General features: G+C 36.2%; 2 protein-coding genes across 2 annotated transcripts; one reads left to right on the top strand and one right to left on the bottom strand.

Moving 5' to 3' along the window:
- Window positions 1-2,412: 2,412 nt before the first annotated feature.
- On the bottom strand, window positions 2,413-4,642 carry LOC113689740 (epoxide hydrolase 2-like). Its single transcript, XM_027207499.2, has 3 exons — window positions 3,875-4,642; window positions 3,246-3,490; window positions 2,413-3,057 (listed from the first exon to the last, which is right to left on the bottom strand). The coding sequence occupies exons 1-3, from the start codon at window positions 4,349-4,351 to the stop codon at window positions 2,811-2,813; spliced, it is 969 nt and encodes a 322-aa protein (XP_027063300.1). The 5' UTR covers window positions 4,352-4,642; the 3' UTR covers window positions 2,413-2,810.
- Window positions 4,643-11,391: 6,749 nt separating this feature from the next.
- On the top strand, window positions 11,392-12,006 carry LOC140007314 (uncharacterized). The gene has a single exon (XM_072050043.1). The coding sequence runs from the start codon at window positions 11,392-11,394 to the stop codon at window positions 12,004-12,006; it is 615 nt and encodes a 204-aa protein (XP_071906144.1).
- The last annotated feature ends 2,366 nt before the right edge of the window (window positions 12,007-14,372 follow it).

The following is a 14,372-nucleotide window of genomic DNA, read 5'->3' as shown; positions in this document are numbered from 1 at the left end:
CTTTTATCTTGTTTTTCGAAGATTTGGAGTCGTCTAAAAAGGGTTTTATTTATTTCTTTATTTATTTTTATTTAAGAACATATTTTGGGTGACTTGGTACACCTTAACTCAATACCAAGTGACGACTCCTTTTTTTTTTTTTAAATCCTTTTTAGACTATTATTTTGGGTCAAAACTATTGCATATTTTAGATCCCATTTTAGGCTCTTTTTCTTTATTTGTTTTATAAAATCAAAAACTCATTTTTTCTGTTTCTAAAATCAATAAATACATTTTTTTACCACATAAAGTTATTTTTCAAAAAATGGGGCCCTTTTTAGAAAATCAAAAACTCATTTTTTTCTATTTCTAAAATCAATAAATACATTTTTTTATCACATAAAGTTATTTTTCAAAAAATGGGACGCGACATAAACTACTTACTTTATCGCTAAATGTGATATACACTCAAATATATCAAATTTAGTATTTAATAATTTAATAATTTAATAGATTCAAATTTTAAATTTCAATTTAAACTTCAGTTATATCAAACGCAACTTTAGATTTCCTTCCTTAGTAGCATGCTTTTGAGGACGGTGGGCTTTGGTGGTAGATGTCCCATAAACCATCTAAAGATTGATGTTGAGGTGCCAAAACTGTTGCCATGCCCTACAGCAGGAGGAGCTCTAAAATGGCTGCCTTTAATTCCGTGAATGCTTTCATGTCTTTGGGGCACGCAGAGGAGCAAGTTGCAACTCTGGTTCTTGGTTTTTAATGGAGTAAGCTCCTCTCCATCACACTTTCTCTCCATTTTCCCTCAATAGGCCATTGATTATTGACATGCGAGCACATATTCATCAAGGGCTCATATTAATTCTCTATCAACTAGCCTTCTTAACTCTAGTTCACCTACAAATGGGGTTTCTGTAAATTCCTTACCATTGTTATCTTTTGAAAAATTCTTACTTCCTTATTTGAGATCCATTTTCGTGGATTGTGTCCAGCAGATATTTTCACTGATTCTCTTGCAAAAATAGTCAAAAAAGTACTAATGAACTAATTAATTTTAATTATGTTTTCGTATATAAAATACTATTTTCAAATAAACTCTTCAACAAAGTAATTCAAGGATTTCTCATTCAGATGTTTTAATGTATTTCCTAAACTTTTCATGCTTTGTTACGAAATCAATAACAAGATACCAAACATGTAGACAGTAGAAGAAAAAAAGGGACAGGAAATCAATCATCTTGTTAAGTTCTGGTATATTCGCCTGAGTTCATGATAAAATTGAGAATTACAAAATTAAAGATTGTTTCTTTCATCATTGTCAAGAAAATAATGAATTTTTTTAAAAATTAAAAAACAATACATACAATTACCAAAGCATGTATTGTTGATCCTCTTTAAATACTAAAAGATAAGGCATGTAAAATGATGCCAACATCAATTTATATTAAATTTGTAAAATAAAGTTTAATTAGGTTTTTGCTCTAGGCATTTAACTTATAAGGAAAAAAATTCTCTTTGTAGGTTAATTCCAAATTTCGAATTGAAAAATGAAGAAGTTTACCTTGAATTGTGGTAATGATAGTTTGTTATATATGGTAATCAGGAAAGGCTAATCAGCGAAATTACCTTGAGTTAGAACTCAAGCTAATGGAAATGATTTGAGCCCCTAATGATTAGAAAATCCACGTGGCGATCATTCAAGAGTGTATTGAGGGAAAATGGAGAGCACTTGTAATAGAGAGGAGCCTAACAATACTCCCTCCGTTCCTTATTGGATGACCTGAATAACTAATTCTTTTATATTAAGAAAGTTGATTATTTTCTAAAAGTCAACAAAAGTTTTACTTTACTCCTCAAAATTACCCTTTATCTCTCTTCAACTATATCTAATTAATAGACACATTTCAATTTAATTCTTCATCTCTTCAACTAGTTCTATTGTTAATGCTACAAATACTGCATTTAATTATTTAGAGTTCCAATTCAAGAAAGTTGAAAGGGTAAGCAAGGGTAAATTTGGAAAAAAGTTCATAAATGCTTTCTTGATATCATAAAATGACAGATAAAAAGAAACAATGGATTAGGATATCTAATAAGGAACGGAGGGAGTATGACATTAGAGAGGCGTTTAATAGGAAATGGAATTTAAAAGTTGCAAACCTAATAAAATGTGCAAACCACGTGCTTTAATTGTGAATTTCAGTGTTAATTGGTGAATTATATTTGAGTATTAAATGTGAATTTGAGTGTTAATTAGGAATTTTAAAATTGCAAGCACATTAAAATGTGCAAACCACATGCTTTTGTGAATTTTGGAAAGACCAAAAGTGTATGTGCATGCTCTAGGAAAAAAAAAGTTGAGGATTATGTATGCAAATTCCAGTGTCCAAATGTTCAAGTGTGTGTATACTGTGAATATGAGAGCAAATTGGTGAATTATATTTTCTCGTCCACGTTATGAGTCATGGCTGATCATGGAGAAGTCATTCTACACCAATAACACCAAATCAATAATTCATTTCCTAATACATCACAATTCACAAAATGGAAGATCTAAGCCAACAAAAGGCATGCTGTTATTTATCATTGTACCATTAACAGATTGTCCACAAATTTTCATACTTAGCATCACCTTTATGTTGGTCAAGGATTGCAGAAATCCTCATATATATATATATATATATATATATATATATATATAGAGAGAGAGAGAGAGAGAGAGTGCTTCATTCATCAGATAAACAAGATCCTGGATGTTGGCTGCCAATGGCATCTCCTGGCTCATGATACTGTCCAAGAGACCACAGAAAACAGGTTCAGAACTGCTTAATAAAGTCATGGATGTGTTTGCTAACCTCATCAGGCCTTTCTTGGTTGATAAAGTGAGCTGCATCTTTCACTACAACAACTTCCTCCAACAAAGGCACATCTCTCTTGAAGCCACCCTTGTGTATATATTCTTGAACTCCTGGCATATGGTAGGTCAAATCTAGCTCCCCAACAACAAACTTGGTTGGAACTTTTACTTGAGCCCCAGTCCAGGGTGCAGTAAGTTCCCAGGTTCTGCAGTGTAGAAATTCCACGTTAGTACCTTCATCTCAAGATTTGCAAGTTAACAACTTTCCAAACTCCATGGTGGATTAGATTTGGAAAGAACATTCAGCACAGTAAGTTTATGAAAGACAGAATGAGTGAGCTTATATATGTATATATATAACACAAGATTCAAGTAATGTTGGAACGATAGGTACACGTTATTCAGAGCACGATAGTAGTTAACTCCCCCGGTGAAGCCTGTCTTCTCAAATTTACTGACAAAATAATCGACATCCTCATCGGTTAACCAGGATGGCAAGACAACTGGAGTATCAGGTGAATCGCCAAAGCCTTTACCCTGGGGGAAGAACAGAGGACCAGGAGTGCGGTAGGTGAGCATCTTTTTTATGAAGTTCTTAACACCAATCTGAGCAAATTCAGCCTCTATTTCACCGGGTTCCTGGAACAGAAATGTAAATTAAGTCCATTAGTATTTCATGTTGTTATAGATTTAGGCCTGGTTAAGACCTTACAACCTTGTCATCCACTTCTGGACTTACAGTCAAAGAATATGTACAAGGATGGCATTAGTATGTTCTCTTTTTAATTTTTCTTGTTTTGTCTGCATCTAAATTGATCATGCATACTTGTATGCGACAACCTTATAAAGACATGTAGGAAGAAAGCCTAACATCTGAAGACTATAGAAAACCGGTAATAATCTCTCATAACTTTGACCAAAAAACAGGTTAAACACGATTAAGTTGATGAATCAAACACGGGATCCATCAGTATGACAAATCCAAATGAACAACAATTCTGTGAAGAGAATATACAAGCGAACCTGGAATCTGCACATGTAGTAATCATTCCCGTATGCACTCCTTAAGCTCTCAACCAAACTGCAAGATGGATTCCTGGGGATAAAGGCGACACTCAAATTGACCAAAGCCCTGACTTTATCAGGCCTAAACATGCACAGATGCCAAGCAATAAACGCACCCCAGTCATGACCAACTACAAAAACCTTCTCTTGATCAGGTGCAATAGCTTGGGTGAGAGCTATGAGGTCTCCAACTATATGAAGACTGCTAAATTTTGAGCTGTCGTTAACAGGTGCACCTGTGGTATCACCATAGCCACGGAGGTCAGGAGCCACGGCCCGATAGCCATGAGATGCCAGGAAGAGGATCTGGTGGCGCCATGAATACCAGAGCTCTGGGAAACCATGAAGAAAGAGAACTAAAGGGCCTTCACCAAGCTCTGCTATGTGCATGTTTATGCCATTCACACTTACATTCTTGTGCTCTATCTTATCCATCTTTGACTCTATGTTCTTTCCTCTGTTGGAAGTGAGAATAAACTTGTGATTTTAGGCCCGTAAATAGTTGTAGTAGAAATGACTGTTGCCGTGTCAGAACTTGGTAAGAATTTTCATGGTCTTAGCCGGCATGGAATCATGAAATATGTTTGTCTTCTAGCTTTTCTGGGTCCAGTGTATTCCTGAGCTGGCTAACTGTAGATGTTTCCAAAAAAGCAAAAGAAGAAGCAGGCAGCAACGGAAATCTCCTGCCGAAATTGCCCCTAAGGCTGCACAAAATCACCAAAGAACCGACATGCAGCTCTAGGTTGAAACACTAAACGGGAGAGGGGAAAAAACAAAAGAAGAAGCAGGCAGCAACGGAAATCTCCTGCCGAAATTGCCCCTAAGGCTGCACAACTCACCAAAGAACCGACATGCGGCACTAGGTTGAAACACTAAACGGGAGAGGGGAAAAAACAAAATTGTTCATAGATACTGTATTCCACGTTTGCCAAGTGCTGCTGTGCTAGCATATCACATAAGAGGGTCAGATGGTGCTGCTATTAATGTATTCTGAAAGAATCATCTCATCCCTGTCAGTAAAGCTGGCAATCCAGAAGAGGGGCCCTGGAAGAAGGCAGGAGGTGGCTGACCATCACTCATGGTAAGGGGGCTACCGGGCAAATAGGAGGTGGTTGATGGCAGTGGACCGGAGGTAAACATTTGGTAGAGGTCACTAGTAAATAAGTATACTTATGGGGGCATGATTTCATTTTTGTGAAACCTCCGGGGGCAAAATTTAATATTTTTAAGGCTATAAGTGAAAATTTTTAACATCTCAAAGAAATATTGGGGGAGGGGGAGTCTAACTTTTATAAGGTTAAAAACAGTATTTAAGAATTCCTAAGTATGTATTGCCAATTTAGAACCCTCTTTTCGTATTTATGTCACATTGAAACAACAAAATTAAATTTGCATAAATAACCATTCTTTTTGTCTTGATCAAATTTCTTTTTGTCGCAAAGAGAAAAATTAATTTACAAATGTAGACCTCTACATCACAGCAACCTTTTTTGGTAGTGTAGATAGGGCAAAGTAAGAGGTGGGGGAAGGTAGGGGTGGGTACGGGTTGGGTACCGTCCCATTCACCATTTGGCCGAATCGAACCACATTTACGGATTAGCCATTTTCTAGCCCTTACACGCCTTACATATCAGCGGGTACCCAATTATAGGGTCAGGTCAACAGGTACTCACCCCACCTCACTTATCATTTAATTTAAAAAAATAATTTATACTAATTTAATTTTATATTTTATACATTCATTTAAATTTTAATAAAATTTGTTTTTCCAAAAAAGTCTCCCACCAAGAAACAAACATGTGAAAAGAATACAAGATAAATGAAAAAATTTAAAAGAATTCAAAATCAATAAATGTGTGATATAAGTAGCATATTTTTTAAATATATGTTCCACATTAATTAAATTTTTTTCTATAAAATATAAGATCATGACCTGTACAAATGAATCGTATAAATAAACTATAGTCTTTCATATTTGCAATGCAGTTTGTTCAATGAAATTACTTATTTATCTCTAAATTATTATTTTATAGTATGTGTATAAAAATAAAAATATAAAAAAATATATGCAAGGTGGGTCTCGCGGATTTTTAATTATGACCCTAATCCGCCTTGCATCTTAACGAGTATCCAACTCGCTTTTGACCCAATCAAACAATACAAATAAAATATTCTAATTTTTGGATCGAATCAGATTGGATATGGTGGATTTTCATATTAGCCGATAATTTTGTCCACCCCTACGGGGAAGGGGGGCCAATAGGGTTAATTAGTCCCCCAAGTTTTGGCTAATCACCATTAGTCCCCTAAAAATTTTGATAATTTTCATTTACAGTAATTGTTTTGCCCCTAAAATTCAAAAAAAAAATTTCGTTACTTTTTATTCACTTAACTTTGGTCTTAGAAAAAATATTAACTTCTCTAAATTTATTTATAATGTTATTAAATTAGTTGATCTACAATAGTTATTTTCCTATTAAGCACTTTATATTATATATTGTCTTCTTATAATTTCATATATTGTCTCGAAAATTATCTTATTATAATCATAAATTAAAATTAAAATTTATAACTAATTGGTTATTCCAGTTAGTACTTTAATGTAAACCTTTTCGATATGTTCATATCAAATAGTTTCTTCTTTTTAATTTTGTGTATGCGGTAAGAAAAGGAAAATAGACGAATGGGTTATTATATACATTTGACATACTAATGCATACTAAAATCCATTACTGGATATATTACTTCCTTATTATATTTCGTGAAGTTGATTGTAGTGGTGTTTTGTTAAATCATCTTGATAATATAGAACTTGTTGTTAGAGAATTTTGAATAAAATGGTTTTCATAAAATGCAATTAGATATCAAGTCTGAATCATTAAACTAAAGCAACGGAAAAATTAATAGTAAAAATCATAATTTTCAAAACTATGCACATAAAAAAATTGGTTCTACCTTTATTAATTTCCCCCACCTCCCCTGCTAAAAAATCTTTCCCAGTTTGAATAAGGAAGTGCATTGTGTTGTAGGCCGTGGTGGCGTTGCCTTCTAACCACGAAGGTCCAATCCATCAAGGTTGATTGTTTTACTTTGCTAGATGTTGCTTTCAGGTTACTAGTAAACTGTCAGGCTGCAAATTGTAGGGCCTTAAGCATAATAAAGGCTCAATCTGGGAATTAGACTGTTAATTCGATAGATTAGCAAAACGATGCTGTTTTGGGCTTACTTAAGCACTAGCAAACGATGTCGTTCCAGTTAATGAGTTCATTAGTTAGGTAATTCGGTTGTTAACTATCTGACAAAAGTTGTTAGGATTGGTTATATAAGCGGGGCCCACATTAATGAAGAATAATAGAAAATACGATCATTGATTTCATTCCCTCTTTTCTGATTTCCTTCTCCTCTTTTCCTTCTACCTTCAACCCCTGCTTTTTCCCCAATTCTTCTGAATTCTACCAGTTCATTCAAATTCAATCAACAAAATTCCAGAAACAACCTTGAGTTCATGACAAAGTAGCATCAGAGCAATAGATCCTTGGAATTTATAATACAATCATGGCAGAAAGCACAAGATTTTGCACCATCGAAGAGCAAGTCAGGAAACAAGAAATCAAGCTTCAAGAGTTGGTAGAATCCCTACATACATCCAAATCTGAACACCAGCAGATCAAGAAAGACTTGAAGATGGAGCTTGAAGAAAACAACAGGCGAATGGAAGGCCTGTTATCAAGAATGGAGCAGAACTTCACTCAGATGCTTGAGCAGAAATTCAGTGATCTACTACTAAAGATGAATCCTAGCAAGGAATAAGCAACCGAGGGGAGTGGCATAATGATCGACCAGCTGCCAATTCTACCAACTCCACCAACTCATCAGAGGTTAACCGTAGACTGCGAGGCTCAGAGGTCCTTCAGGAAGGATTGGAGTAAGTTTCAAATTTCAAATCCTCCTAAGATTGATTTATAGATGTTTGCTGGAGAAAATCCTAGGGAATGGTTACGTAAATGCAACAAATATTTTTTCAACTATCAAGTTCCAAAAGAACATAAAGTGGATGTAATTGAAATGTATTTGGAAGGCAAGGCTGACAAATGGTTCCAGGGAGTAAAAATTGAGAAACCTAAGCTAAATTGGGAAGAATTTGGGGATCTGCTATGTCACAGGTGTTACGATAGGACTTGTCGAGATATAGTGGAAGAATTTAATAAGCTGCAGCAGATAGGTAATGTTGAAGAATATCAGGAGAAATTTGAGGAGTTGAAGGCATTGATGATGATGAAAAATCGAAATCTGGATGAGAATTATTTCATTTCTAGTTTCATAAATGGACTGAAAGAAGAGATCAAACCTATGATCAAGATGTTGAAACCTGCTACCCTGGCTGAAGCATTTCAACTGTCTCAGTGGCAAGAGTATTCATTGAAATTGCAGAATAAGAGTTCTAAAGAGAATGTTAAGCCACTAGGAGAAAACAGGGTTGGATTGTCAATGAACACTACTACAGCACATGGAGTTAACTCATATAGGATTCCATTCCACAGCAACCCCAAACATCCTAAATTGGCCAATTGGCAAGAAGGCACTAAGGATTCTAAAAGGCTTTCTACACAGGAAATGCAGTATAGAAGGAACAATGGACTGTGTTTCAAATGTGGAGAAATATAGGGTAGGCCATTAGTGCAAGGTTGGCCATACGAACTGCATGATGTTAGAGGAGGAGGAGGAAACTGCATTTGAAGATGCTCTGGGAGAGCAAGATGAACATACTAGGAATCCTGGTCAAACCATGGAAATGTCCTTGCATGCATTATCTGAGGCCTTAAAGAGAAAGACAATCACACTCACAAGAGTCCTAGATGGAGAAGAGGTGCTCATCTTAGTAGATACTGGAAGTTCTGACAGCTATATCAGCAGTGAACTGGTTATTGGAATGGATATCAAGTACCAGTGGGTGGATCAGCCTTTCTCTGTCATCATGGGAAATGGGACTTCTGTTACCAGCAATGCTGTCTGTCCTAGTGTACAGTGGAGTATTAACCAACACAATTTCAGATTCAACCTCAAAGTGATGGAATTAGGAGGTTGGGATATAATACTAGAAGTGGATTGGATGACACACTTCAGTCCCATCACATTTGACTTTCAGCAGCTCAGGATATCATTGCATCATGAATGAGGGGAGATTCACCTACACGGGCAAACAGACAATTGTAACATGGACCTGATCAGGGGCAAGGACTTGAGGACATTCATTGAATACAAAAGGCAGATGTGCATGGCCATGACTTCTCAACAGTTGGAGGGAAGCAACTGGAATCCACCCCACAGGAAGTATAGGAGCTACTGCAGGAGTATGAAGATATATTCTAGACTCCCAATTTATTGCCCCCAAGCAGAAGTGTAGACCATGAGATACCCCTTAAACCAGATGCTCAACCATTCAAACTCAAACCTTACAGGTATTCTCACTGCCACAAGGAGGAAATAGAGAGGCATGTGACTGAAATGCTGCAGAGAGGCATTGTAAAACACAGTAACAGTCCCTTTGCCTCTCCCGTGTTACTGGTCAAGAAGAAAGAAGGAACTTGGAGGTTCTGTGTGGACTATAGGAAGCTGAATGAACTCACTATCAAGGACAAATTTCCAAAACCCAATGTAGATGAGTTGCTGGATGAATTGGCAGGAGCTGTGTTCAAAACCAAGCTAGATTTGACTGCAGGTTACCATCGATCAAAGTCAAATCTCAGGACACCTAGAAGACAACTTTCCAGACGCATTGTGGACATTTTGAGTTCCTGGTTATGCCATTTGGCTTTACAAATGCTCTTGCAACCTTCTAATCATTGATGAACCAAGTATTCCAGCCTTATCTAAGAAAATTTGTTCTAGTCTTCTTTGATGACATACTAATATATAGCCCCACACTAGAGGATCACATCCAGCACTTGAGAATTGTAATGAATCTATTAAGGGATAACCAGCTATATGTGAAGAAATTCAAATGTGAATTTGCTCAGAAAAGAATAGATTACTTGGGACATACCATCACTGACAAAGGAGTTAGAATGGATGACTCCAAGGTCAGTAGCATCTTGCAATGGCCTGTACCACAAACTGTTAAGGAGTTGAGGGGGTTCCTGGGTCTAACTGGCTACTACAGAAGGTTTGTAAAGCATTATGGATTGGTGCGCAAGCCTTTGACTAAACTGCTCAAGAAAGACAGCTTCAAATGGAATTCACAGGCACAGGCAGCCTTTGAACACTTGAAAAGGTTGATGTGTTCAACCCCAATACTTAGTTTACAAGATTTTAAGAAGGAATTTGTGGTTGAAACAGACGTCAGTGGAGGAGGTATTGGGGCAGTCTTGATGCAGGAAGGGCACCCCATTGCTTTTTTTAGCAGAGCATTGTCAACCAAGGACTTGGGACTATCAGTTTATGAAAAGGAACTTCTTGCACTAGTAATGGCAGTCACGAAATGGAGGCATTATTTGGTTGGGAGTCACTTCATCATCAGGACAGATCACCAGTCATTGAAGTATTTACTGGATCAAAGACTGAATACTGCTCTCCAGCATAAATGGATGACAAAACTAATGGGTCTGGACTATGAGATACAGTACAAAAAGGGAATTGAAAATCAGGTTGCAGATGCCTTATCTAGGAGACATAAAGCTGTTGCAGACCCTCCCCTCCATTCATGCTTGGCTATTACTGCAGTAAAACCTGTCTGGATGGAAGAATTGTAGAAAAGCTATGAAAGCGATGGTCACTGCCAAGACATTATGGCTTAGCTAATACTAGATCCCAATACTCACACTGATTATACTATGGTGGATGGAATGCTGAGGTATCAAGGAAAACTGTATATGGGGAGTGCCAATAACATCAAAAACCAGATCATCCAAGTGCTTCATGCTTCAGCAATAGGGGGACATTCTGGACAGAAAAACTGCTGGCAGAAGATTAAATTATTGTTTTACTGGCCAAGAATGAAACAAGAGGTAATAACCTTCATACGAAATTGTGATACATGCCAAAGAAACAAATCTGAGAATGTGTCTTATCTTGGTCTGCTGCAACCAATTCCAGTTCCCACCCAGGCATGGACCCACATTGCTATGGATTTCATTGAGAAACTACCTAAGTCACAGGGTTATGATACTATACTAGTGGTGATTGATAGATTCACTAAGTTTGGTCACTTTATTAAGCTCACTCATCCCTTCACTGCCAAGGTGGTTGCACTAGCCTTTCTAGACAACATATACTGGATGCATTTCATTGACAGAGACAAAGTTTTCACCAGTGGATTTTGGAAGGAACTATTCAAGGTAATGGGGACAGAACTACACTATACATCCTCTTATCACCCTCAGTCTGATGGCTAGAGTGAAAGGCTCAATTAGTGTGTGGAAAACTATTTGAGATGCACAACAGGGGAAATGCCATTCCAGTGGAGCAAATGGCTAATTATGGCTGAATGGTGGTACAATTCTACCTACCATTCCAGCCTCAATATGACACCATTTGAAGCACCGTTTGGTTATAAACCAGTGCCTCTACCAATGGGGACTTATCTGGACTCTGTAGTGCCTGCAGCCTCCAATTTGCTCCAGAAAAGAAACAGGATCTCCAATTGCATAAAGGACAACCTAGCCAATGCTCAACAAAGGATGAAATACTTTGCTGATCAGCACAGGACTGAGAGGAAATTTTCGATAGGGGATTGGGTATTCCTGAAACTTCAACCATATAGACAACAAACAATGGCAGTAAGAAAGTGCCTCAAGCTGTCTGCCAAATACTATGGGCCTTTCCAAGTGGAGGAGAAAGTTGGTTCAGTGGCCTATAAACTGAAGTTGCCAGCAGGCACTAGACTACACCCTGTGTTTCATGTTTCACTATTTAAGAAGAAGATTGGACCAGTGCAAGGGAGTTCTACTAAGCTACCAGAATTCGACACACAGGATCAATGTCCATTACAGCCAGAGGCAATCCTGCGCAGAAGAGTCATTTTGAGAAATGGACAACCTGTCATTCAATTCCTGATTAAATGGAATCAACTGGAGCCTGAGGAAGCTTCTTGAGAGGACAGGTCTTTCATTGAACGCCAATTTCCTGCATTCCAGACTTGAGGACAAGTCTGTTTTTAAGAGGAAGGGATTGTCAGGCTACAAATTGTAGGGCCTTAAGCATAATAAAGACTCAATCTAGGCATTAGACTGTTAATTCGATAGATTAGCAAAACGATGCTATTTTGGGCTTACTTAAGCACTAGCAAACGATGTCGTTCTAGTTAATGAGTTCATTAGTTAGGTAATTCGGTTGTTAACTATCTGACAAAAGCTGTTAGGATTGGTTATATAAGCGGGGCCCACATTAATGAAGAATAACAGAAAATACGATCATTGATTTCATTCCCTCTCTTCTGATTTCCTTCTCTTCTTTTCCCTCAACCTTCAACCCCTGTTTCTTCCCCAATTCTTCTGAATTCTACCAGTTCATTCAAATTCAATCAACAAAATTCTAGAAACAACCTTGAGTTCGTGACATAAACTACAAACATGATACACGAAACTTATGCAAAAGCTCTATCACATAACATTATTTTCCCCCAAGAAAGCCACCTAATTAACTGATTGCTGCTCTTTGGCTGCAAATTCTTGCTAGAATTACTAGTGATGTGATGTTTTTGTATTGATCTACCAAGAAGTCTTTGTTTCATGAATGTTTTAAAAAGAGTGACTTTCTGATGATTGAAGTTGTGGTGATTAGTATGCTTTATATTTATTTTAAAATATAATCTTTTTAGAACATACGAAAACCAGGGAGAAGATAATGTTCAAAGTATGTTGATTTCTGTCCAATGTCCACCAATCTGATTTTTTCATTTTTCTTGTTTTAAGTCAACTTTTTTCACCAATTGAATCACTTCAATCTTTGAAGTTGAAATAATTGATTTCTCTATACTATTCGAGCAAACAAAGCTTATACTTTAAAAATTGTCTAAAAATTTCCGACTTTTCTAATTTACCTTTCAACTTTTAAATTTCTTTATTTTGATTCTTAATAGTTTACTGTTGATGTAAATCCAAGAAAAATAAATCCATCTTTTTGCTGGACTGATGGTCAATTGACATTTAACTATGATGTAAGGTACCAACTTTTTGAGGGATAGCATAAACTTTTCAGCAAAGCTCAGTAATTTTTTTTTAATAAATAAGATGAAAGCTTAATATAATAATCATCAACTAGTGTCCGAAAATCCTGAAGTGTTTGATTGAAAAATAACACGTTTTGTGAACATGTCTACAACAGAGAAAAGCCCAATGAAGTAGCAATTAAAATGCTCATGAAACCCAATGGTTAAAATGTCCAAGTACTCCTATAGAAAGTACAGCCAGTTCTAATTCAATGATCCAATCTCATAACTAAAAGCCCAAGTCAGCTAATATAACATCACTGACGAATAAGAAAACCCAATTCAATGTCCCATACATAAAGCCCACTAGCTCAGCCCTCATTTTCGATCGACTAGCACTTTGGGTGTGGAGACAACAGATCATCTTCCTACTTCAAGGTCTAGCAACCAGCAAAGCAGGCGATTGCGTTTTTTTTTTTTTTTTTAAATAGGTTTTCTATTAGCTAAATACTGGAATTGACATCTAGATATGTTGGGGCTTTTTCTTTTGTTTATTTTCTTTCAAAGATGAAACTTGACTTTTAGATTTGATTGGTTTTTTCTTTTGCCTATTTTCTTTGAAACATGAAAACTTAATCCTGTGCATCTTTTTTCTTCAATTTAGGTGAATTTGAACCTTATTGGGTATCTTTAAATTACAATATCAATACCAATTTCCTTGCCTTCATTGGCTCTTTCATTTTTTTTAATGAAATACAATTGTTTTGGCTGTGTCATTGAATATAATGAATTTGTTTTATTCTATTGCAATGATTGGAAAAGCTAAAAATATGATTCTAGACTAACAATGAATGTTTATAATATGACATTTTGAAATTGCGCTTATTTTAAGTGAATAAAAAATTCTTAATATATAACTTTCGAAACGTGAGATATGTAATTAATTATGCTAGAGAATTTTCAAATTATTCTAGCAACTTCTTGAAATTTGATAATGTAGTGGCTAGCTATGATAAGCAAGAAAAATGATTCTTTCTTCAAGAAAAGGCCTATTGAAACAAGTATTAAACCCGACAATTTTGAACCTTCTACATCTATGGATGTCTAGAATCCTAGGACTATTTCAAGTAATCAACATTCTCCATATATCCAAATGTTATATGTTCTCAGAAAAAATCAATCAAGAAAAAGTCCTACAATCGAATCACAAAGTGAAAGTGATCCCATTTCACTTTTAGATGCCTAGACTAAATGAAAAGGTAAATCCTTTTTGGGTTATAAAGTAGATATATTGACATGTATTTGGTTTAA

This window comes from Coffea arabica, chromosome 5c, assembly GCF_036785885.1.
Source record: "Coffea arabica cultivar ET-39 chromosome 5c, Coffea Arabica ET-39 HiFi, whole genome shotgun sequence".
NCBI lineage: Eukaryota > Viridiplantae > Streptophyta > Magnoliopsida > Gentianales > Rubiaceae > Coffea > Coffea arabica.
This window is presented reverse-complemented; position numbering and strand designations above follow the sequence as displayed.